We start from the raw sequence: 22,421 nt of genomic DNA, 5'->3' as shown, positions 1-22,421 counted from the left end.
GTGCGGATTTGGCTGCGGATCCGCAGCAGTGTTCCATCAGGTTTACAGTACCATGTAAACATATGGAAAACCAAATCCGCTGTACCCATGGTGCGGAAAATACCACGCGGAAACGCTGCGTTGTATTTTCCGCAGCATGTCAATTCTTTGTGCGGATTCCGCAGCGTTTTACACCTGTTCCTCAATAGGAATCCGCAGGTGAAATCCGCACAAAAAACACTGGCAATCCGCGGTAAATCCGCAGGTAAAACGCAGTGCCTTTTACCCGCGGATTTTTCAAAAATGGTGCGGAAAAATCTCATACGAATCCGCAACGTTGGCACATAGCCTTAGGGTTAGGGTTGGAATTAGGGTTGTGGTTAGGGTTAGGGGTGTGTTGGGGTTAGGGTTGTGGTTAGGGGTGTGTTGGGGTTAGGGTTGTGATTAGGGTTACGGCTACAGTTGGGATAAGGGTTAGGGGTGTGTTGGAGTTAGAATTGAGGGGTTTCCACTGTTTAGGCACATCAGGGGGTCTCCAAACGCAAGATGGCGCCACCATTGATTCCAGCCAATCTTGTATTCAAAAGGTCAAATGGTGCTCCCTCACTTCCGAGCCCCGACGTGCGCCCAAACAGTGGTTTACCCCCACATATGGGGTACCAGCATACTCAGGACAAACTGCGCAACAATTATTGGGGTCCAATTTCTCCTGTTACCCTTGAGAAAATAAAAAATTGCTTGCTAAAACATCATTTTTGAGGAAAGAAAAATGATTTTTTATTTTCACGGCTCTGCGTTGTAAATGTCTGTGAAGCACTTGGGGGTTCAAAGTGCTCACCACATATCTAGATAAGTTCCTTGGGGGTCTAGTTTCCAAAATGGGGTCACTTGTGGGGGGTTTCTACTGTTTAGGCACACCAGGGGCTCTGCAAACGCAACGTGACGTCCGCAGACCATTCCATCAAAGTCTGCATTTCAAAAGTCACTACTTCCCTTCTGAGCCCCGACGTGTGCCCAAACAGTGGTTTACCCCCACACATGGGGTATCCGCTTACTCAGGAGAAACTGGACAACAACTTTTGTGGTCCAATATCTCCTGTAACCCTTGGGAAAATAAAAAATTCTGGGCTAAAAAATTATTTTTGAGGAAAGAAAACGTACTTATTATTTTCACGGCTCTGCGTTATAAGCTTCTGTGAAGCACTTGAGGGTTCAAAGTGCTCACCACACATCTAGATTAGTTCCTTTGGGGGTCTAGTTTCCAAAATGGGGTCATTTGTGGGGGATCTCCAATGTTTAGGCACACAGGGGCTCTCCAAACGCGACATGGTGTCCGCTAATGATTGGAGCTAATTTCCATTTAAAAAGCCAAATGGCGTGCCTTCCCTTCTGAGCCCTGCCGTGCGCCCAAACAGTGGTTTACCCCCACATATGGGGTATCTGCGTACTCAGGACAAACTGGACAACAACACTTGTGGTCCAATTTCTCCTATTACCATTGGCAAAATAGGAAATTCCAGGCTAAAAAATCATTTTTGAGAAAAGAAAAATTATTTTTGATTTTCATGGCTCTGCATTATAAACTTCTGTGAAGCACCTGGGGGTTTAAAGTGCTCAGTATGCATCTAGATAAGTTCCTTGGGGGGGTCTAGTTTCCAAAATGGGGTCACTTGTGGGGGAGCTCCAATGTTTAGGCACACAGGGGCTCTCCAAACGCGACATGGTGTCCGCTAACAATTGGAGCTAATTTTCCATTCAAAAAGTCAAAAGGCGCGCCTTCCCTTCCGAGCCTTGCCGTGTGCCCAAACAGTGGTTTACCCCCACATTTGAGGTATCGGCGTACTCGGGAGAAATTGCTCAACAAATTTTTTGGATCCATTTTATCCTGTTGCCCATGTGAAAATGAAAAAATTGAGGCGAAAAGAAATTTTTTGTGAAAAGTACTTTTTCATTTTTACGGATCAATTTGTGAAGCACCTGGGGGTTTAAAGGGCTCACTAGGCATCTAGATAAGTTCCTTGGGGGGGTCCAGTTTCCAAAATGGGGTCACTTGTGGGGGAGCTCCAATGTTTAGGCACACAGGGTCTCTCCAAACGTGACATGGTGTCCGCTAAAGAGTGCAGCCAATTTTTCATTCAAAAAGTCAAATGGCGCTCCTTCCCTTCCAAGCCCTGCCGTGCGCCCAAACAGTGGCTTACCCCCACATATGAGGTATCAGCGTACTCAGGACAAATTGGACAACAACTTTCGTTGTTCAGTTTCTCCTTTTACCATTGGGAAAATAAAAAAATTGTTGCTGAAAAATCATTTTTGTGACTAAAAAGTTAAATGTTCATTTTTTCCTTCCATGTTGCTTCTGCTGCTGTGAAGCATCTGAAGGGTTAATAAACTTCTTGAATGTGGTTTTGTGCACCTTGAGGGGTGCAGTTTTTAGAATGGTGTCACTTTTGGGTATTTTCAGCCATATAGACCCCTCAAACTGACTTCAAATGTGAGGTGGTCCCTCAAAAAAATGGTTTTGTAAATTTCGTTGTAAAAATGAGAAATCGCTGGTCAAATTTTAACCCTTATAACTTCCTAGCAAAAAAAAATTTTGTTTCCAAAATTGTGCTGATGTAAAGTAGACGTGTGGGAAATGTTATTTATTAACTATTTTGTGTCACATAACTCTCTGGTTTAACAGAGTAAAAATTCAAAATGTGAAAATTGCGACATTTTCAAAATTTTCGCCAAATTTCCGTTTTTATCACAAATAAACACAGAATTTATTGACCTAAATTTACCACTAACACGAAGCCCAATATGTCACGAAAAAACAATCTCAGAACCGCTAGGATCTATTGAAGCGTTCCTGAGTTATTACCTCATAAAGGGACACTGGTCAGAATTGCAAAAAACGGCAAGGTCTTTAAGGTCAAAATAGGCTGGGTCATGAAGGGGTTAAAAGAAATGTTACCAGGTTAGCAGAGCACTTTATCACTTATTGCACTTCCTATTGTAGTTTTGATTAAAAACCCTGTTTCATCTGCTGCAGGTCTACCAGTTCTCTGAAAGCTGAGCTCTGTATAACCCCGCCCACACCACTATTTGGCAGCTTTTTGTGTGTACTGTGCATAGACAGAAAGCTGCCAATATGTGGTGGAGGCAAAGTTACACAGAGCTCTTGAAAATGGAGGATTACGTGGCAGCAGGTTTACTAGTTGTGCAGTGATAATCACCTAGTGCTAAAACAGTGATATCAAAACTAAAGCAAGCAGCGCAGTAAGTGACACAAAGCTGGAATTAAAGGGAATCTGTCACCCCAAAATTGGCGTATAAACTAAGGCCAACGGCATCAGGGGCTTATCTACAGCATTCTGGAATGCTGTAGATAAGCCCCCGATGTATCTTGAAAGATAAGAAAAACAGGTTAGATTATTCTCACCCAGGGACGGTCCCGCTGCAGTGGGCGTCGCGATCCGGGTCCAGCGCCTCTCATCTTCATACGATGTTGTCCTCTTCTTGTCATACTGCCACGGCTCCTGCACAGGCTTACTTTATCTGCCCTGTTGAGGGCAGAGCAAAGTACTGCAGTGCTCAGGCGCCGGGCCTCTCTGACCTTTCCCGCTGCCTGCGCACTTCAGTACTTTGCTCTGCCCTCAACAGACAAAGTACGCCTGCGCCGGAGCCGCGGCAGGAAGAAAAGAAGAGGACGACATCGTATGAAGATGGGAGGCGCTGGACCCGGACCACGACGCCCATCGGACCGGGACCGGCACCGCACCGTACCGGGACCACCCCTGGGTGAGTATAATATAACCTTTATTTATCTTTCGGGGCTTATCTACAGCATTATAGAATAAGTCTCTGATGCCGGTGGCCTTAGTCTATAGGCCAATTTTGGGGTGACAGATTCCCTTTAAAGTCTTTGTCTTTACAATAAGCTGCTCTCAGATTAGGTGGCTAAAATCTGCTGACAGATTCTCTTTTAGTAGCGTTTAAAGAGGGGTACATACAGATTCCCTTTTAGTAGCGTTTAAAGAGGGGTACATACAGATTCCCTTTTAGTAGCATATAAAGAGGGTTTACATATACTCTTCACATGTATGGGATGAGGAATGTTGGCACACATTTTAATGTGGCATCTTTGTACAATCCTGAAATTGTGAATAGACTTTATTCTGTAGAGGTCTTAGAACAATGCATTATATTTGCAGTTATAGATGAGCAAAAATTCACAGGATCCTGGTGTGGCATCCACTTTGGCAGAACCATGGCAGCTGGACTAGGGCTGTGCAAACGTCATTGACCAGCATTCTAATGCCATCATCCTGGGCTCCTTTTGTATTTGAGGCTGCCACTATATCATGATGTCACGTGGCCTTGTAAACCTCAGAGGAACCCAACATGCCGTTGTACAAGAGCCGGACGAGGAAACGTACACTGCCCTGGTCTTGCTTCCAAGGAGTACTGACGTAGGCGCCAGCCCAATGTACCTCAAATTGATTTTCATTCACTGCCGTCATTCATTCTTTTCTCTATAGTCATTGGCTTCCAATGGCTATTATAAAATACTTGTAGATAACATTGATTTTTTCTTAAGACATTAATTTTTTACTTTTAACTTTTTTGTTTTAGATAGGAGCAAACCCTAGCAGTGTTGACTTGGTGGACATCGGTAAAAGTCAAGAAGTCAAATTAAAGCCTGGTCACATATTATATATAGTAAATGGATTGTATCCTTACACAGTAGAGTTTATTAAAGAAGCAAGAACCTTCACTGCAAAGGATAGCCCAAAAACCATAAAAAGTGTAACCTCCACTGCAAAGGATAGCCCAGAGGTCATAAAAAGTGTAAACAAAAGGTCCCTTGATAGCCCACAAAATAATGACTTGGAAAAGTCGAGGAAATGCCTCAAATCAGAACCTAGTGATGAAATGAGCAACAACAAGAGTAAAGAGACGCCGCAGCAGATGTCAGAGGTTTGTATTCTACAAGACATGTCAAAGAGATCACGTTAGAAGATCAATGTTACAACAGTTACAGATCAATTACTGCCAACAGTTATGTGGGTTTGTTTTTTGCAGGGACAACTTGACGTTTTTATTGGTACCATTTTCGGTCATATAACATTTTTTAATCGCTTTCTATTCCGATTTTTCAGAGGCAGAATGAACAAAAAACAGCAATTCAAGATTTTTTTTAAATCCTTTTGACATGGTATCATATTCTATTATACTATCTATGTTTGACACATGTTTTTATATTGTTTTATTGTAGTGTACGGAAAAGACACGAGCATACCAATATTTTGTACGTGTGAAGAAAATGATGTACAGTATATACTAAAAGTTTTTAATCGGATGAGTAAGGGTACATGCCCATAATCCAGAATAGCAGCATTTTTAGGCATCTTACCTGCCCTGCGTCCAGAACCCTGCGTTCTACTATACAGGCGCAGTGGATGGGATTTATAGAGATCCGATGCCCACTGTGCTTCTGTTTGACGCTGTGTAAACTGAGCCGCGGTTCGTGTTTCCAAGCCGCAACGTCTCCACATCAAGAGATTTCCACAATAGAATGTACTGGATGCTGTAAATTTGCATTGTTCAGTGAGCACATGCTGATTTAACTGCTTGATTGATGCAGCAAAAATACTGATCGTGGGCAATAAGCCTACGTTCTTCCTACCTGGATATCTAATATTCTCATCCTTAAATGAACCCATGGAATGCACTAGTGGTAAACTGATTTTCCATTTCTGTCTCGTTCCTGTCGATTTCACTTCTGGGAGAACCAGCCTGAAAATGTTAGAGGTGTAAAGTGGATAGCTGACGGCAAGCGGTCCTGAGCTTTAGAGCTGTTTAGTTTTGTCATTTTTTAGTTTTGTCATTGCAATGAGTGACTGGTCTAATTCTATGGATTTCTATAGACTCAGAACATTTTGTTAAATGCAATGAAATTATATATTTTTTTCAACACTGATTGATATAATTCATTATTATACGCACATACATAAATGCTTTGTTACTTTTTGCTTTATACTAATTTGTACTTTTTGTTAATGCAATAGGTTAAAAGCCATGGACACTGGAGTCAAGGGTTAAAGGTTTCTATGGAGGATCCAAGTATGCAGGTGCTACTCATTTATATATTAATACTGTGGAAAAACTTCCTTTAGGGTATGTGCACACCACGTCTTTTCGAGGCGAGTCCGCTCAGGAACCCGCTTGGACAAGCGCTAAAGAAATGCCAAAAATAATGAACACATGCCTTGCAATGTCAAAATGACTAGCTGTGCATATGTTGAGTCTTTTTTAGACCTTATGCATTAGGGATCTCGGCCACAGTGTCCCCCCCCCCAACACTCGTTTTTCATAGATTCTTCTGGGGGCGCTTCTTCCGCCTCACTTCATGCCCTCAGAACAAATAAAGGGAAATGATTTTCTGGTGAACATATTTCTCAAGACGTACACTGTTGTTGAACCCTGTTATTACCTCTCCAACAACTGGAGAGTTGTTTATTTGGTAAAGTCTCTGATTAATGTCCAGGAGCTGGGCTCTTTTTTTTTTTTTTCTGGACCTCAACTTAGTAATCAGGAAATAAGGAGATCTTGTGTCCATCAACTGATAAGTCAAAAATATTTCTCGCCATACAGAGTATTATATCCTTGCCCATGTAGAGTAGGATCTTCATGATCACTGGTCTAGTTGGAACACGATGGGCACGTTCTATAGCAAATAGTGGGATCAGATTATCTCTCTGTTACTCACGCATGTGGTTCATGTACCCACTGTGCCACAGGCCGGACCTACCCTGGAAGGCACTTGACTAAGCCGCTACCTTGGTGTTCACTGGAACCTCTAGTGGTGAGGTCAGGCTTGTGCGGCAGGTAGCTGCCAGGTGCCACTCCAGGATGGTGTCCGGCAGTAGCAACTGATCTAAGTCGTTAATCCAGATTTCTAGACACAAAAGGCCAGACAGTCACTGGGAAAAATTCAGACTGTGCAGTCTCCAGAAGCAGCGGGGACGGCCACAGGGACAGGTTCAGACTGTGCCAACAGGATGGCCACAGGGACTGGTTAGACACACTGGTCTCGGGAAACATTTCAGGTACCGCCAATGCGGTTTAAGGATACGGACACCCCTGAAGCGGACACAGGAACAAAGACTATAGTGGACTAACAGGACACAGGATATGGTAAACATTAACAGACTAGGGACGGGGGGACCTGGCAAAATTAAAAAAGTAACTATAGAGGTTGCTTAGACACCTCCCAGGGTCCCGTTTTATTCAAGATGCCTCACAGCTATTGGCTAGGAGACATCTAGCAGGTGTTAACATTAACTAAATGCCTCCCAGCTGACAACTGGGGGCATTTTATCATGTGCACGCGCTGTCCCTTTAAAAGCAGAGAACTAGGCAGTTCCCGATGGCGCGCGCACACAACCGAGGAAGCAGGAGCACGTCGAGGACCATGTTGGTGCCGTGGTGGTGAGTAAGCCAGCATCCCTGCATGGTTGAGAGAAGGGGAACTATGCGAAGATGCCGGCAGACGCTACACTTTCCCAAATGTTTTCAGTATCCAGTCTCCAAAGAATTCAATGGGCCTATTTCCCTCTGCTGTGTCATGTTAAAACATCAAATGTATATTACTCTGGCGTAACCGGTTCTCCAGATCATCCTGTTGTGCACGAATATTTGCTAAGGCTCTTCCATATTGCTGTATGTCCTTTTTCATAGACCAGAGCATATCATCCATTTCACTCTCTCCTCTAATTCAGTGGTTCTCTCAGCCTGTTTCCGTAGATTGTCTCACAGTGGCCACATCCTCTTTAATGCACCCCACTTGGAATACAATATTATTCAGGAATTTATTGCATATCCCTGTTGCTGACATTACATCAGTGAGAGTGAGCTTTTTAGTCATTGAACAGGTACAGCAGTCCGACTCTTTCTGTGGGGATCCCTGCTACTTTAGCCCTGCAGCTTGACTTACGTCAGAGTCCTCATTAACAGTATGCAGGGTGTTAATCATACCTTGCTGTCCTGATTGTGCAGATCTTTTTCCTTTCTGAGCCTGGTCTTGTGCTGACTGCGTTGGTTCTACTCTGGAGCTCCTTCCATAATCTAGAGAGGTAGACCTGGTTAACCGCTCCAGTCTGGCTTCTTTTTGATGTATGGCTGTCTGTCCTTGTTTCACTTTGGGTGCAGGCACCGCGGTGCCACCTTGGATCCCCTGCTCAGCTCACTTTTGAAATACTGCCTCTCCTCAGTTTCGTCACTCTGTGCTAGAAAAAAGGGACCGGAACACACCGCTGTCATCAGTGAGTAGATACAGTGCGAGTGTGTGCTAATTAGCACGGCTCACTTCACATCAATGAAAACATCAGTACAGGCTAGCTCAGTGATCATGTCCTCACATTGCATTTTTCCCTAATAAACATATACCTTTTGATATCTATTATAGCACGGTTCTCTTCTTTTACTGGGATACATATGACCTTAGTGTTATGTTTACTGTATGAAAGAAGCCTGAGGGTGTATTTCATTTATATTGGATAGTTTAGTTTTGCAGTTATAAAAAGTCAAATGTAGAGGGCTATTTGGAAATTATGGTCCCGAGTCACCGGTAAAGTTCATGCTGGTCTTGATAAGGAGGATGCTGGAGTGCGAGGCTCTTGTTTCATTAACCCCTTCCCGACCTTTGACGCTACGTAGGCGTCATGAAAGTCGGTGCCAATCCGACCTGTGACGCCTATGTGGCGTCATGGAAAGATCGCGACCCTGCAGATCGGGTGAAAGGGTTAATTCCAATTTCACTCGATCTGCAGGGACAGGGGGAGTGGTACTTTAGCTTCACCCCCTCTCCCTCCCCCCGTAGCTACGATCGCTCTGATTGGCAGTTTCACTTTCAACAGCCAATCAGAGCGATTTGTAATATTTCACCTAAAAAACTGGTGAAATATTACAATCCAGCCATGGCCGATGCTGCAATATCATCGGCCATGGCTGGAAACACTGATGTACCCCCCGCCGCCACCGATCTCCTCCCCGGTCCTCCGTCTGGTGCTCCGCTCCCCTCCGTCTGGTGCTCCGCTCCCCTCCGTCTGGTGCTCCGCTCCCCTCCGTCTGGTGCTCCGCTCCCCTCCGTCTGGTGCTCCGCTCCCCTCCGTCTGGTGCTCCGCTCCCCTCCGTCTGGTGCTCCGCTCCCCTCCGTCTGGTGCTCCGCTCCCCTCCGTCTGGTGCTCCGCTCCCCTCCGTCTGGTGCTCCGCTCCCCTCCGTCTGGTGCTCCGCTCCCCTCCGTCTGGTGCTCCGCTCCCCTCCGTCTGGTGCTCCGCTCCCCTCCGTCTGGTGCTCCGCTCCCCTCCGTCTGGTGCTCCGCTCCCCTCCGTCTGGTGCTCCGCTCCCCTCCGTCTGGTGCTCCGCTCCCCTCCGTCTGGTGCTCCGCTCCCCTCCGTCTGGTGCTCCGCTCCCCTCCGTCTGGTGCTCCGCTCCCCTCCGTCTGGTGCTCCGCTCCCCTCCGTCTGGTGCTCCGCTCCCCTCCGTCTGGTGCTCCGCTCCCCTCCGTCTGGTGCTCCGCTCCCCTCCGTCTGGTGCTCCGCTCCCCTCCGTCTGGTGCTCCGCTCCCCTCCGTCTGGTGCTCCGCTCCCCTCCGTCTGGTGCTCCGCTCCCCTCCGTCTGGTGCTCCGCTCCCCTCCGTCTGGTGCTCCGCTCCCCTCCGTCTGGTGCTCCGCTCCCCTCCGTCTGGTGCTCCGCTCCCCTCCGTCGTCCTGTCTGCTCCCCCCGTGCTCCGATGCCATCCCCCCGTCCTCCGATCCACCCCCCCATGCTCAGATCTCCCCCCTCATACTTACCGGTCCTCCCGGTGTCTGTCTGTCTTCTCCCTGGGCGCCGCCATCTTCCAAAATGGCGGGCGCATGCGCAGTGCGCTTGCTGAATCTGCCGGCCGGCAGATTCGTTACAAGTACATTTTGATCGCTGTGATAGGTTCTATCACAGCGATCAAAATATAAAAAAAATAGTAAATGACCACCCCCCTTTATCACCCCCATAGGTAGGGACAATAATAAAATAAAGAAAATATATTTTTTTTTCTTTTTCCACTAGGGTTAGGGTTAGAACTAGGTTTAGGGCTAGGGTTAGGGTATGTGCACACGGTGCGGATTTGGCTGCGGATCCGCAGCGGATTGGCCGCGGATCCGCAGCGGATTGGCTGCTGTGAATTCGTAGCAGTTTTCCATCAGGTTTACAGTACCATGTAAACCTATGGAAAACCAAATCCGCTGTGCCCATGGTGCGGAAAATACCGTGCGGAAACGCTGCGTTGTATTTTCCGCAGCATGTCAATTTTGTGCGGATTCCGCAGCGTTTTACCCCTGTTCCTCAATAGGAATCCGCAGGTGAAATCCGCACAAAAAAACACTGGAAATCCGCTGTAAATCCGCAGGTAAAACGCAGTGCCTTTTACCTGCAGATTTTTCAAAAATCGTGCGGAAAAATCTCACACGAATCCGCAACGTGGGCACATAGCCTTAGGGTTAGGGTTGGAATTAGAGTTAGGGTTAGAATTAGGGCTAGGGTTGGAAATAGGGTTAAGATTAGCTTCTGGATAGGGTTAGGGGTGTGTTGGGGTTAAAGTTGTGGTTAGGGTTGGGATTAGGGTTACGGGTGTGTTGGGTTTAGGGTTGTGGTTAGGGGTGTGCTGGGGTTAGGGTTGTGATTAGGGTTATGGCTACAGTTGGGATAAGGGTTAGGGGTATGTTAGGGTTAGTGTTTAAGTTAGAATTGAGGGGTTTCCACTGTTTAGGCACATCGGGGGTCTCCAAACGCAACATGGCGCCACCATTGATTCCAGCCAATCTTGCGTTCAAAAAGTCAAATGGTGCTCCCTTCTTCCGAGCCCCGACGTGCACACAAACAGTGGTTTATCCCCACATATGGGGTACCAGCATACTCAGGACAAACTGGGCAACAACTATTGGGGTGCAATTTCTCCTGTTCCCCTTGCGAAAATAAAAAATTGCTTGCTAAAACATAATTTTTGAGGAAAGAAAAATTATTTTTTTATTTTCACGGCTCTGCGTTATAAACTTCTGTGAAGCACTTGGGGGTTGAAAGTGCTCACAACACATCTAGATAAGTTCCTTGGGGGGTCTAGTTTCCAAAATGGGGTCACTTGTGGGGGGTTTCTACTGTTTAGGCACACCAGGGGCTCTGCAAACACAATGTGATGCCCGCAGACCATTCCATCAAAGTCTGCATTTCCAAAGTCACTACTTCCCTTCTGAGCCCCGACGTGTGCCCAAACAGTGGTTTACCCCCACATATTGGGTATCAGTATACTCAGGACAAACTGGGCAACAACTATTGGGGTCTAATTTCTTTTGTTACACTTGTGAAAATAAAAAAATTTCTTGCTAAAACATCTTTTTTAAGGAAAGAAAAAAGATTTTTTATTTTCACGCCTCTGCGTTGTAAACTTCTGTGAAGCACTTGGGGATTGAAAGTGCTCACCACATATCTAGATAAGTTCCTTGGGGGGTCTAGTTTCCAAAATGTGGTCACTTGTGGGGGGTTTCTACTGTTTAGGCACATCAGGGGCTCTGCAAACGAAACGTGACGCCTGCAGACCACTCCATCAAAGTCTGCATTTCAAAAGTCACTACTTCCCTTCTGAGCCCCGATGTGTGCCCAAACAGTGGTTCCCCCCCACATATGGGGCATCAGCGTACTCAGGACAAACTGGAAAACAACTTTTGGGGTCCAATTTCTCCTGTTACTCTTGTGAAAATAAAAAATTGCAGGCTAAAAAATAATTTTTCAGGAAAGAAAAATAATTTTTTATTTTCACGGCTCTGCGTTATAAACTTATATGAAGCACTTGGGGGTTTAAAGTGCTCACCACACATCTAGATTAGTTCCATGGGAGGTCTAGTTTCCAAAATGGGGTCACATGTGGGGGAGCTCCAATATTTAGGCACACAGGGGCTCTCCAAACGCGACATGGTGTCCGCTAACGATTGGAGCTAATTTTTCATTCAAAAAGTCAAATGGCACTCCTTCCCTTCCGAGCCCTGCCGCGTGCCCAAACAGTGGTTTACCCCCACATGTGAGGTATCAGTGTACTCAGGAGAAATTGCCCAATAAATTTTAGGATCCATTTTATCCTGTTGCCCATGTGGAAATGAACAAATTGAGGCTAAATGTAATTTTTTGTGAAAAAAAAGTACTTTTTCATTTTTTCGGATCAATTTGTGAAGCACCTGGGGGTTCAAAGTGTTCACTATGCATCTAGATAAGTTCCTTGGGGGGTCTAGTTTCGAAAATGGGGTCACTTGTGGGGAAGCTCCAATATTTAGGCACACAGGGGCTCTCCAAACGCGACATGGTGTCCGCTAAAGATTGGAGCCAATTTTTTATTTAAAAAGTCAAATGGCGCTCCTTCCCTTCAGAGCCCTGTCGTGCGCCCAGACAGTGGTTCCCCCCCACATATGAGGTATCGGCGTACTCAGGACAAATTGTACAATAACGTTTGGGGTCCAGTTTCTCTTTTTACCCTTGGGAAAATAAAAAAATTGTTGCTAAAACATCATTTTTGTGACTAAAAAGTTAAATGTTCATTTTTTCCTTCCATGTTGCTTCTGCTGCTGTGAAGTACCTGAAGGGTTAATAAACTTCTTCAATGTGGTTTTGAGTACCTTGAGGGGTTCAGTTTTTAGAATGGTGTCACTTTTGGGTATTTTCAGCCATACAGACCCCTCAAACTGACTTCAAATGTGAGGTAGTCACAAAAAAAAAAAGTGGTTTTGTAAATTTCTTTGTAAAAATGAGAAATTGCTGGTCAAATTTTAACCCTTATAACTTCCTAGCAAAAAAAAATGTTCTTTCCAAAATTGTGCTGATGTAAAGTAGACATGTGGGAAATGTTATTTATTAACTATTTTGTGTCACATAACTCTCTGGTTTAACAGAATAAAAATAAAAAATTTGAAAATTGCGAAATTTTCAAAATTTTAGCCAAATTTCCATTTTTTTTCACAAACGCAAAAATTATTGACCTAAATTTACCACTAACATGAAGCCCAATATGTCACGAAAAAACAATCTCAGAACCGTTACGATCCGTTGAAGCGTTCCCGAGTTATTACCTCATAAAGGGACATGGTCAGAATTGCAAAAAACGGCCAGTACATTAAGGTTAAAATAGGCTGGGTCATGAAGGGGTTAACAGGTGCATACTTTTTAGGCTAGCTTCACACTAGCGTTCGGCAGGGCTGCGGACTTCCTCCGTTAAGCCCCGCCCACTGCCACGCCTCTTCAGCTCCACCTATGTCGGCATGCACCCTGCGTTCCCTATATTTAACATTAGATACTCAGGACGCATGCTGACGTAGGCGGAGCTGAAGGATGAGGCGCGGCAGTGGGCGGGGCTTAACAGGAAGTCCACAGCCCTGCCGAACGCTATTGTGAAGCTAGCCTTAGGCTGGGTTCACACTGCGTTCGTGTGACCCGTTTAACGGACTACGTTACACCGCGGCATAACACGGTGTAACGTAGTCCGTTAATGCCGCCATTGCTTTCAATGGCGGACGCATCGCTAGCGCATGCCCACAATGGACGTGCGCTAGCGATGTGCCATCATTGAGTGACGGACCCGAGACGCGGGCTGCAGCGTTTCCGGGTCCGTCACTGCTAGCGCACTGCTAGCACAGATGGAGCTAGCAGATGCTCCATCTGCGCTAGCGCTGTGCCAAAGTCGGCACTTGCGTTAGTGCAGTCCGTTTAACGTTTGCTTTGAACGGACTGAACTAACGCAATGTGAACTTAGCCTTAATGAATCAGGCACTTCTGAAAAATGGTGTGTGCTTCCGTGCGATACGTCAATAATTTTACATAAGATTACTGGCGTAAGGTACGCCAAAGATCGTCAGCATAATCGCTTTGGTAAATCGCGGTCATTGTATTTATGCCTGGATGCTGGTTGTGACTATTTATTAAAAATATTTGGGTGAAAATTAATACATTACTCTCAGTTTGCACAATAAACTCTTTAAAGAGGATGGAAACACCCAAGAAGCTGCTACCTAAAATACCAATACTTTATTGTACTTGGCATACTACTTGCTATGATGTATATACTAGGTTTTGGGTACTTAGTAAAACTTGTCTGCACCTAAGAGCTCTCTGTATATAGTGCCGTCATTTTTATATGCATTTTTTTGTAGCTCAATCCTTCACCCCTTTATTTCTTTTTCAGTCATCTTTAGTTTTCTTGACCAATTTGTTTACAAGCTGCCATTGTCATAGGTCTCTGGAAAACCTGCACAGACAATGACTGCACACTTATTTGATGTGTAGATGGCAGAAGACCTACTGCTTAGGAGCTAACAGTAGGAGCAGGGTTTTGGCGAGGCTTACAAGCAGACAAAGCATTGTAGTTGAGCCCAGGAGGCAGCACAGTGAGTAAGATTATTTTCATGCTGCACCAGTGGTGGATGGGCACAGTTAGAAAAGGGCTCCTGTCCAAGAACAGTATATGGGCCCTTTGTACTTCAATAATGCACCAGCAACAGAAGCTTGATTGCTGTTTTGGATGTGGAAGTGGCCCCCTTACCTCTCAGACCCCTATGTGGCTGCAGAGGTTGCACCAATGGTGTGTCTGCCCCTGTGCTGCGTTATGCCTTGTACCAGGCCCTCTCTTTAGAAACTGGCAAATAAACTGACCCTCCCACAGACCTAAATGCATTTGCAACCTCTAACATGAATAGCATCTGAGAAAAGTGTTAGAGTTATAAAAAATGTAGGAATTTAGTGGTAATATCCCTAAGCGTGCATACTGAACAGCTGCACAATCAATGAAATGTCTGTGTCAGTCGCTACCGGAAGGAGAGTTGGGGCTTTTTCTGTGCGCTATGTATGAATTGTATTACGGAAGCCCCAAAGATCCGAGCTAGTGATAGCTGCATGTAGCTGGAATTTTGTCATTTATCAGAAAAATCTTGTGTTCCACTAATTATTCAGTACACAGTCTTGGATCTACTTGGATAAGATAAATAAATATGAATCAATATGAAAAAAGTAATCAAATTCAGTGGGCAAAAATAAGTATTTGATACCCTGCCACTTAGGCAAGTTTTCCCACCAACAACAAACCAGCAAGAATTTTGGCTCTCACGGACCAGTTAGTATTTCTTTAAAAAGCCCTCCTACTCTGTACTCATTACCTGTTATTACCCCTCTACCCAACAAGCCTGTTTGCACCTTCATGACCAGGCAACATTTTTCATTTCTGACCACTGTCCCTTTATGAGGTAACTCTGGAACGCTTCAACGGATCCAGATGATTCTGAGACTGTTTTTCATGACATATTGTACTTCATGGTAGTGGTGAAATTTTGTGTTTATTTGTAAAAAGAAAAAAGAATTTGCAATTTTAAAACTTTTAATTTGTATGTTTTTAAATCAGAGAGATATGTCACACAAAATAGTTAATAAACAACATTTCCCACATATCTACTTTACATCATCACAATTTTTGAATCATTTTTTTTGTTAGGAAGTTATAAGGGTTAAAAGTTCACCAGCAATTTATAATTTTTTCAACAAAATTTAGAAAACCATTTTCTCTAGGGACCACATCACATTTGAAGTGACTTTGAGGGGTCTATGTGACAGAAAATACCCTAATGTGATACCATTCTAAAAACTGCACCCCTCAAGGTACTCAAAACCACATTCAAGAAGTTTATTAACCCTTCAGGTGCTTTACAGGAATTAATGGAGTGTGGAATTTCACGAGGGTAACAGGAAAAAAATGGACCCCAAAATTTGTTGTGCAATTTATTTTGAGAATTCCAATACCCTATGTGTGGGGGAAAAGCATTGTTTGGGTGCATGGCAAGGCTCGAAAGGTACAGAGCGCCATTTGACTTTTTGAATGCAAAATTTGCTGAAATAATTAGCTGACGCCATGTCACTTTTGGAGAGCCCCTGATGTGCCTAAACAGTGGAAACCTGCCACAAGTGACCCTCATTTTGGAAACTAGACCCATCGAGGAACTTATCTAGATGTGTGGTGACCACCTTGAATCCTAGGTGCTTTTCAGAAGTTTATAGCGCTTAGCCATGAAAATAAAAAAAATCATTTTCCCCACAAAAATGTTTTTCCCCAAAATTTAGCATTTTCATAAGGGTAACAGAAGTTGCACCATACAATTTGTTCTGCAATTTCTCATGAGTACACCAGAGACACCCCAATTGTGGGGAAAAACTACTGTTTGCGCAGATGGCAGGGCCCGAAAAGGAAGGAGTGACGTTTTTGAATGCAGACTTTGATGGAGTCTTGTTCGGCTTTCGTGTCTGGAGAAATCTTGGCATGCCTAAATAGTGGAAAACCCAGGTGCTTCACAGAATTTTACAACATTGATCTGTGAAAATGAAAACAATAAAAATCGTCCCACAAAACTAATGTTTTAGGCCCAGTTTTTTCATTTTCACAAGGATAGCAGGAGAAAGTGGACCCCAAAATTTATTGTGCAATTTCTCCTGAGTACTACGATACCCCATATGTGGTCAAAAACTGCTTTTGAGGCACCGTGCAAAGCTCAGAAAGGAAGAAGCGCCAAATTGGAGTTCAGATTTTGCTGGAATGATTTGAGGGTGCCATGTTACATTGGCAGAGCCCCTGAGTTTCCAGAACAGAAGAAACACCCCATATATGACCTCGTATTACAAACTACACTCCCCAATGAGTTCATCTGGGGGGCAGTGATCATATCGACACCACATGTGCCTCACAGATTTTTATACTACTGTGCAGTGGAGAAAAAATACATTTTTACCACTAAAAAGTTTTTATCCCCAAATTTCTAATTTTTCTAAGGGCTAATAGGAAAAAATGGACTTTAGTTTGTTGTAAAAATTTCTCCTGAGTGCATCAATACCCTACATGTTCAGGCACAGTGCAAAGCTCAGAAGGGAAGAAGCACCATATTATTGTGCAGATGTTAGGGTTTGGCAGTGCCATGACCCACTGGGAGAGCCCTTGAGGTGGCAGAACAGCAGAACTCTTCATAAGTGACCCCATTATACAAAATACAGTTTTTAATGAATTAATCTAGGGTTGCAGTGATCATATTGAAACAACAGGTGTGTCACAGAATTTATACCCTAGAGTTCAGATGTGCGCTGAGCCTTACTGCGATCTCTGGGAGGCATAATGAAAGAATCAACATTGGTTTTATTTATTTTTTATGCCATACATCATGCGGAGGACGTGATTAGGCGACTTTATTCTTCGGGTCGGTGCGATTACAGCGATACCAGATTTATATCTGGGTTTTTATGTTTGGCTGCTGTCACTCACTAAAAGACTCTTTTTATTGAAAAAATTCGTCTCCATATTTTGAGAGCTATAATTTTTCCATATTTCAGCCGACAGTCATGTGAGGTCTGTTTTTTGCGGGATGAGTTGACATTTTTATTGGGATCATTTTCAGACACATAAGTTTTTGACCGCTTTCTATTTTGATTTTTTGGGGACAAAATGAACAAAAACCGGCAATTCAGGAATTTTTTTTTTTTTTTGTATTGCCGTTCCATATGTGGTTCATTTGATAAGGCAGCTTTATTCTTCGGGTCAGTACGATTACAGCAATAGTACATTTGTATAGTTTGTTTTTTTATGTTTTGGTGCTTTTACAAAGTAAAAACTATTTTATGGAAAAAATATTTTGACTGCTATCACTTTTTTATTTTTCCACTTATGGAGCTGTGTGGCAGCTTGTTTTTTGCGGGACAAGATGATGTTTTCAGAGATACAATTTGTATTTACATTTATCTTTTTGATCGTGTTTTCCACTTTTTTTTCCAGGATATGATAAAAAGCATGTTTTTTCCTCAGTTTATTTTTTTATGGTGTTCACTGAAGGGGTTAATTAGTGGGGACAGTTTTATGGGGCTGATCCTTATGGACGCAGCAATGCCAAATTTGTGCTTTCTATTTTTATGTTAAAAAAAAAAATCAGTACAATTTTTTTTATTTTGTGATTTTTTTTTTTTTTAAACTGTTTTCAAATTTTTTTTTTTTTTACACTTTTTTCTTTTAGTTTATCATATGACTTTCACCAGCCTGATCACAGTTATAATCCATTGCAATGGATTATAACGGTCAGCTTTGCACTGACACAAGCACCTGAGACCGTGGTAACGATCGGGGCCCCACGATGATGTTGCGGTTGCGCCAGTCGGAGTGCAGAGGGGGCTATCTCCCTCTGCACGCCTGCTAAATGCTGTAATCGCAGTATTTAGGGGTTAAAGTGCTGGGAACAGTGCAGGCACTGCTCCTTCACCGAGTTCCGGGTGTCAGCTGTTAGAATCAGCTGACGCCTGGTGTCGCTCACGCACACAGCCTCTGTGCACGCAAAATCTAAGGTCGGTAAGTACCTGCAGACCAAGACGTACTGAGTACGTCCAAGGTCAGTAAGGGGTTAAGAGCACCTGTTTGAACTCGTTACCTGTATAAAAAACATCTGTCCACACACTCAATCAATCACACTCCACTATGGCCAAGACCAAATAGCTATCTAAGGACACCAGGGGCAAAATTGTAGATCTTCACAAGGCTGGGATGGGCTACAGGTCAATAGTCAAGCAGTTTGGTGAGAAGGCAACAACAGTTGGTGCAATTATTAGAAAATGCAAGATCTCACCTCGTGGGGTACGGATGATTCTGAGGAATCAGCCCAGAACTACATGAGAGGACCTGGTCAATGACCTAAAGAGAGCTGGGACCACAGTCTCAAACATTACAATTAGTATCACACTACGTCGTCATGGATTAAAATCCTGCAGAACACACAAGCTCCCCCTGCTCACGCCAGAACATGTCAATGCCCATTTTAAGCTCTCCAATGACCATCTGGATGATTCAGAGGAGGCATGGGTCACTTGGTCAGATGGACCTCTCCATTCTTTGTAGGTGGGAAAACTTTCAAGATCGGGAGTGTATCAAATACTTGATTTCTGCACTGTATATTTTCACTTGCATGATTATTATATAGCACTCCCTACAAGACTAGGGGTTATATGCTTCCATTATTCTTTTTGATGGCTGCAGCTTGACCAAAGCAGATTTCTATGAATTATATGGCCAGCCATTGAGTTAGTGCTTACCTGAGAAATGTATCCCGCAGTTATACTAGGAATGTAGACCTCCTTTCTCACAGCAGGTCTTACACACAGTGTGTGGGCTCTTATATTGAATTCATAGCACAGACGTCAGTTGGCGTTCTGTCTTCATGTTATGTAGTGCTGCTGAAATCTGAGTTCTTGGAGTACAAAATATGTGCTTGTAGCTCCTGCCTAATGGCAACTGTATTGACTGTGACTGAGTGTTCTCAGAAACTCTTGTTTCTGTCTATTACTAAAATGAAGATGATTACATATGCGGGATGGAATGTGTGCAGGAGGTTCAAGCGCTCCACACAGGGCAAGTGCAGGATTTCTTAGCCAGCCAGCATCTGCCTCTACGGTCTCATTCAGACATATGTTTTTTCACCATGGGTTCCATGGTTAGATCATGTACCCATTATCAGCTGTTCACATGTCCCTTTTTTATTTTTGCTATTTTGTGTGCACAAAAAATTAGTCATGTGTGTGTTACATCAGCATTACGCACTGCACACGAATGGGAATTGGTGTAAATTAACGTTACAATGGATGGAAGCTTTAGGCCATGTTCACACGTTCCTGATTTCCCTGCTGTTTTTTCTGCACTAAAAACCGCAGCTCTTGGCAGAAAACGCAGGTGCGGTTTTTTGGTGCGTTTTTTGATGCGTTTTTTGATGCGTTTTTTAGTGCAGTTTTTTTTATGCAGTTTTCTCTGCAGAGTCTGTGTGTTTTCTAGGAAGTTTTTTTAGGGTTAAAATGGCTGAAAATACCCTAACCCTACCCCTAACCCTACCCCTAACCCTACCCCTAACCCTACCCCTAACCCTAGTTCTAACTGTAGTGGGGGAAAAAAAAAAAATTCTTTATTTTATTATTGTTACTACCTATGGGGGTGATAAGGGGGGGGGGCATTTACCTTTTTTTTATTTTGATCACTGTGAGGTTATCTGTTATGGCTGGCAATCAGGCAACACAGTGTGCAGTAATCAGCGCACATACAGAGATCTGGCAATAACCAAAAACAATAGGACGAGCTCTGAGACGTGGAATCTCTGTAGACTGCAGTACCTGATCTATCCTCACACAACTATCAGCAGCAGTGGATTGCGCCTAACAACTACCTATGCAACTCGGCACTGCCTGAGGAGCTGACTAGCCTGAAGATAGAAATACAAGCCTGACTTACCTCAGAGAAATACCCCAAAGGAATAGGCAGCCCCCCACATATAATGACTGTTAGCAAGATGAAAAGACAAACGTAGAAATGAAATAGATTCAGCAAAGTGAGGCCCGATATTCTAGACAGAGCGAGGATAGCAAAGAGAACTATGCAGTCTACAAAAAACCCTAAAACGAAAACCACGCAAAGGGGCAAAAAGACCCACCGTGCCGAACTAACAGCACGGCGGTGCACCCCTCTGCTTCTCAGAGCTTCCAGCAAAAGAAAATGGCAAGCTGGACAGAAAAAAACAGAAAACAAACTAGAAGCACTTATCTAGCAGAGCAGCAGGCCCAAGGAAAGATGCAGTAGCTCAGATCCAACACTGGAACATTGACAAGGAGCAAGGAAGACAGACTCAGGTGGAGCTAAATAGCAAGGCAGCCAACGAGCTCACCAAAACACCTGAGGGAGGAAGCCCAGAGACTGCAATACCACTTGTGACCACAGAAGTGAACTCAGCCACAGAATTCACAACAGTACCCCCCCCTTGAGGAGGGGTCACCGAACCCTCACCAGAACCCCCAGGCCGACCAGGATGAGCCACATGAAAGGCACGAACAAGATCTGGGGCATGGACATCAGAGGCAAAAACCCAGGAATTATCTTCCTGAGCATAACCCTTCCATTTGACCAGATACTGGAGTTTCCGTCTAGAGACACGAGAATCCAAAATCTTCTCCACAATATACTCCAATTCCCCCTCCACCAAAACAGGGGCAGGAGGCTCCACAGATGGAACCATAGGTGCCACGTATCTCCTCAACAACGACCTATGGAATACATTATGTATGGAAAAGGAGTCTGGGAGGGTCAGACGAAAAGACACCGGATTGAGAATCTCAGAAATCCTATACGGACCAATAAAACGAGGTTTAAATTTAGGAGAGGAAACCTTCATAGGAATATGACGAGAAGATAACCAAACCAAATGCCCAACACGAAGTCGGGGTCCCACACGGCGTCTGCGATTAGCGAAAAGCTGAGCCTTCTCCTGGGACAAGGTCAAATTGTCCACTACCTGAGTCCAGATCTGCTGCAACCTGTCCACCACAGAATCCACACCAGGACAGTCCGAAGACTCAACCTGTCCTGAAGAGAAACGAGGATGGAACCCAGAATTGCAGAAAAATGGAGAGACCAAGGTAGCCGAGCTGGCCCGATTATTAAGGGCGAACTCAGCCAACGGCAAAAATGACACCCAATCATCCTGGTCAGCGGAAACAAAACATCTCAGATATGTTTCCAAGGTCTGATTGGTTCGTTCGGTCTGGCCATTAGTCTGAGGATGGAAGGCCGAGGAGAAAGATAGGTCAATGCCCATCCTACCACAAAAGGCTCGCCAGAACCTCGAGACAAACTGGGAACCTCTGTCAGAAACAATATTCTCAGGAATGCCATGTAAACGAACCACATGCTGGAAGAACAAAGGCACCAAATCAGAGGAGGAAGGCAATTTAACCAAGGGCACCAGATGGACCATTTTAGAAAAGCGATCACAGACCACCCAAATGACCGACATTTTTTGAGAAACGGGAAGGTCAGAAATGAAATCCATCGAAATATGTGTCCAAGGCCTCTTCGGGACCGGCAAGGGCAAAAGCAACCCACTGGCACGTGAACAGCAGGGCTTAGCCCTAGCACAAATTCCACAGGACTGCACAAAAGCACGCACATCCCGTGACAGAGATGGCCACCAGAAGGATCTAGCAACCAACTCCCTGGTACCAAAGATTCCCGGATGACCGGCCAGCACCGAACAATGAAGTTCAGAGATAACTTTACTAGTCCACCTATCAGGGACGAACAGTTTCTCGGCCGGACAACGATCAGGTTTATTAGCCTGAAATTTCTGCAACACTCTCCGCAAATCAGGGGAGATGGCAGACACAATGACTCCTTCCTTGAGGATACTCGCCGGCTCAGATAACCCCGGAGAGTCGGGCACAAAACTCCTAGACAGAGCATCCGCCTTCACATTTTTAGAGCCCGGAAGGTATGAAATCACAAAATCAAAACGAGCAAAAAATAACGACCAACGGGCCTGTCTAGGATTCAAGCGCTTGG

The 22,421-nt window shown here is 44.4% G+C and overlaps 1 protein-coding gene across 6 annotated transcripts in view; it reads left to right on the top strand.

Moving 5' to 3' along the window:
* APTX (aprataxin) overlaps nt 1-22,421 on the top strand; it is a 156,116-nt gene that overhangs the window by 26,779 nt on the left and 106,916 nt on the right. For all 6 annotated transcript variants that reach the window (XM_069740713.1, XM_069740700.1, XM_069740707.1 and 3 more), the window contains 2 exons: nt 4,597-4,941; nt 6,033-6,095. In XM_069740713.1, coding sequence (XP_069596814.1) covers nt 4,597-4,941; nt 6,033-6,095 — 408 coding nt within the window. The remainder of the gene's footprint in view (nt 1-4,596; nt 4,942-6,032; nt 6,096-22,421) is intronic.

This window comes from Ranitomeya imitator, chromosome 1, assembly GCF_032444005.1.
Source record: "Ranitomeya imitator isolate aRanImi1 chromosome 1, aRanImi1.pri, whole genome shotgun sequence".
Lineage (NCBI taxonomy): Eukaryota > Metazoa > Chordata > Amphibia > Anura > Dendrobatidae > Ranitomeya > Ranitomeya imitator.
The sequence above is the reverse complement of the archived record's forward strand: the minus strand, read 5'-3'. Positions and strand labels throughout refer to the sequence as shown.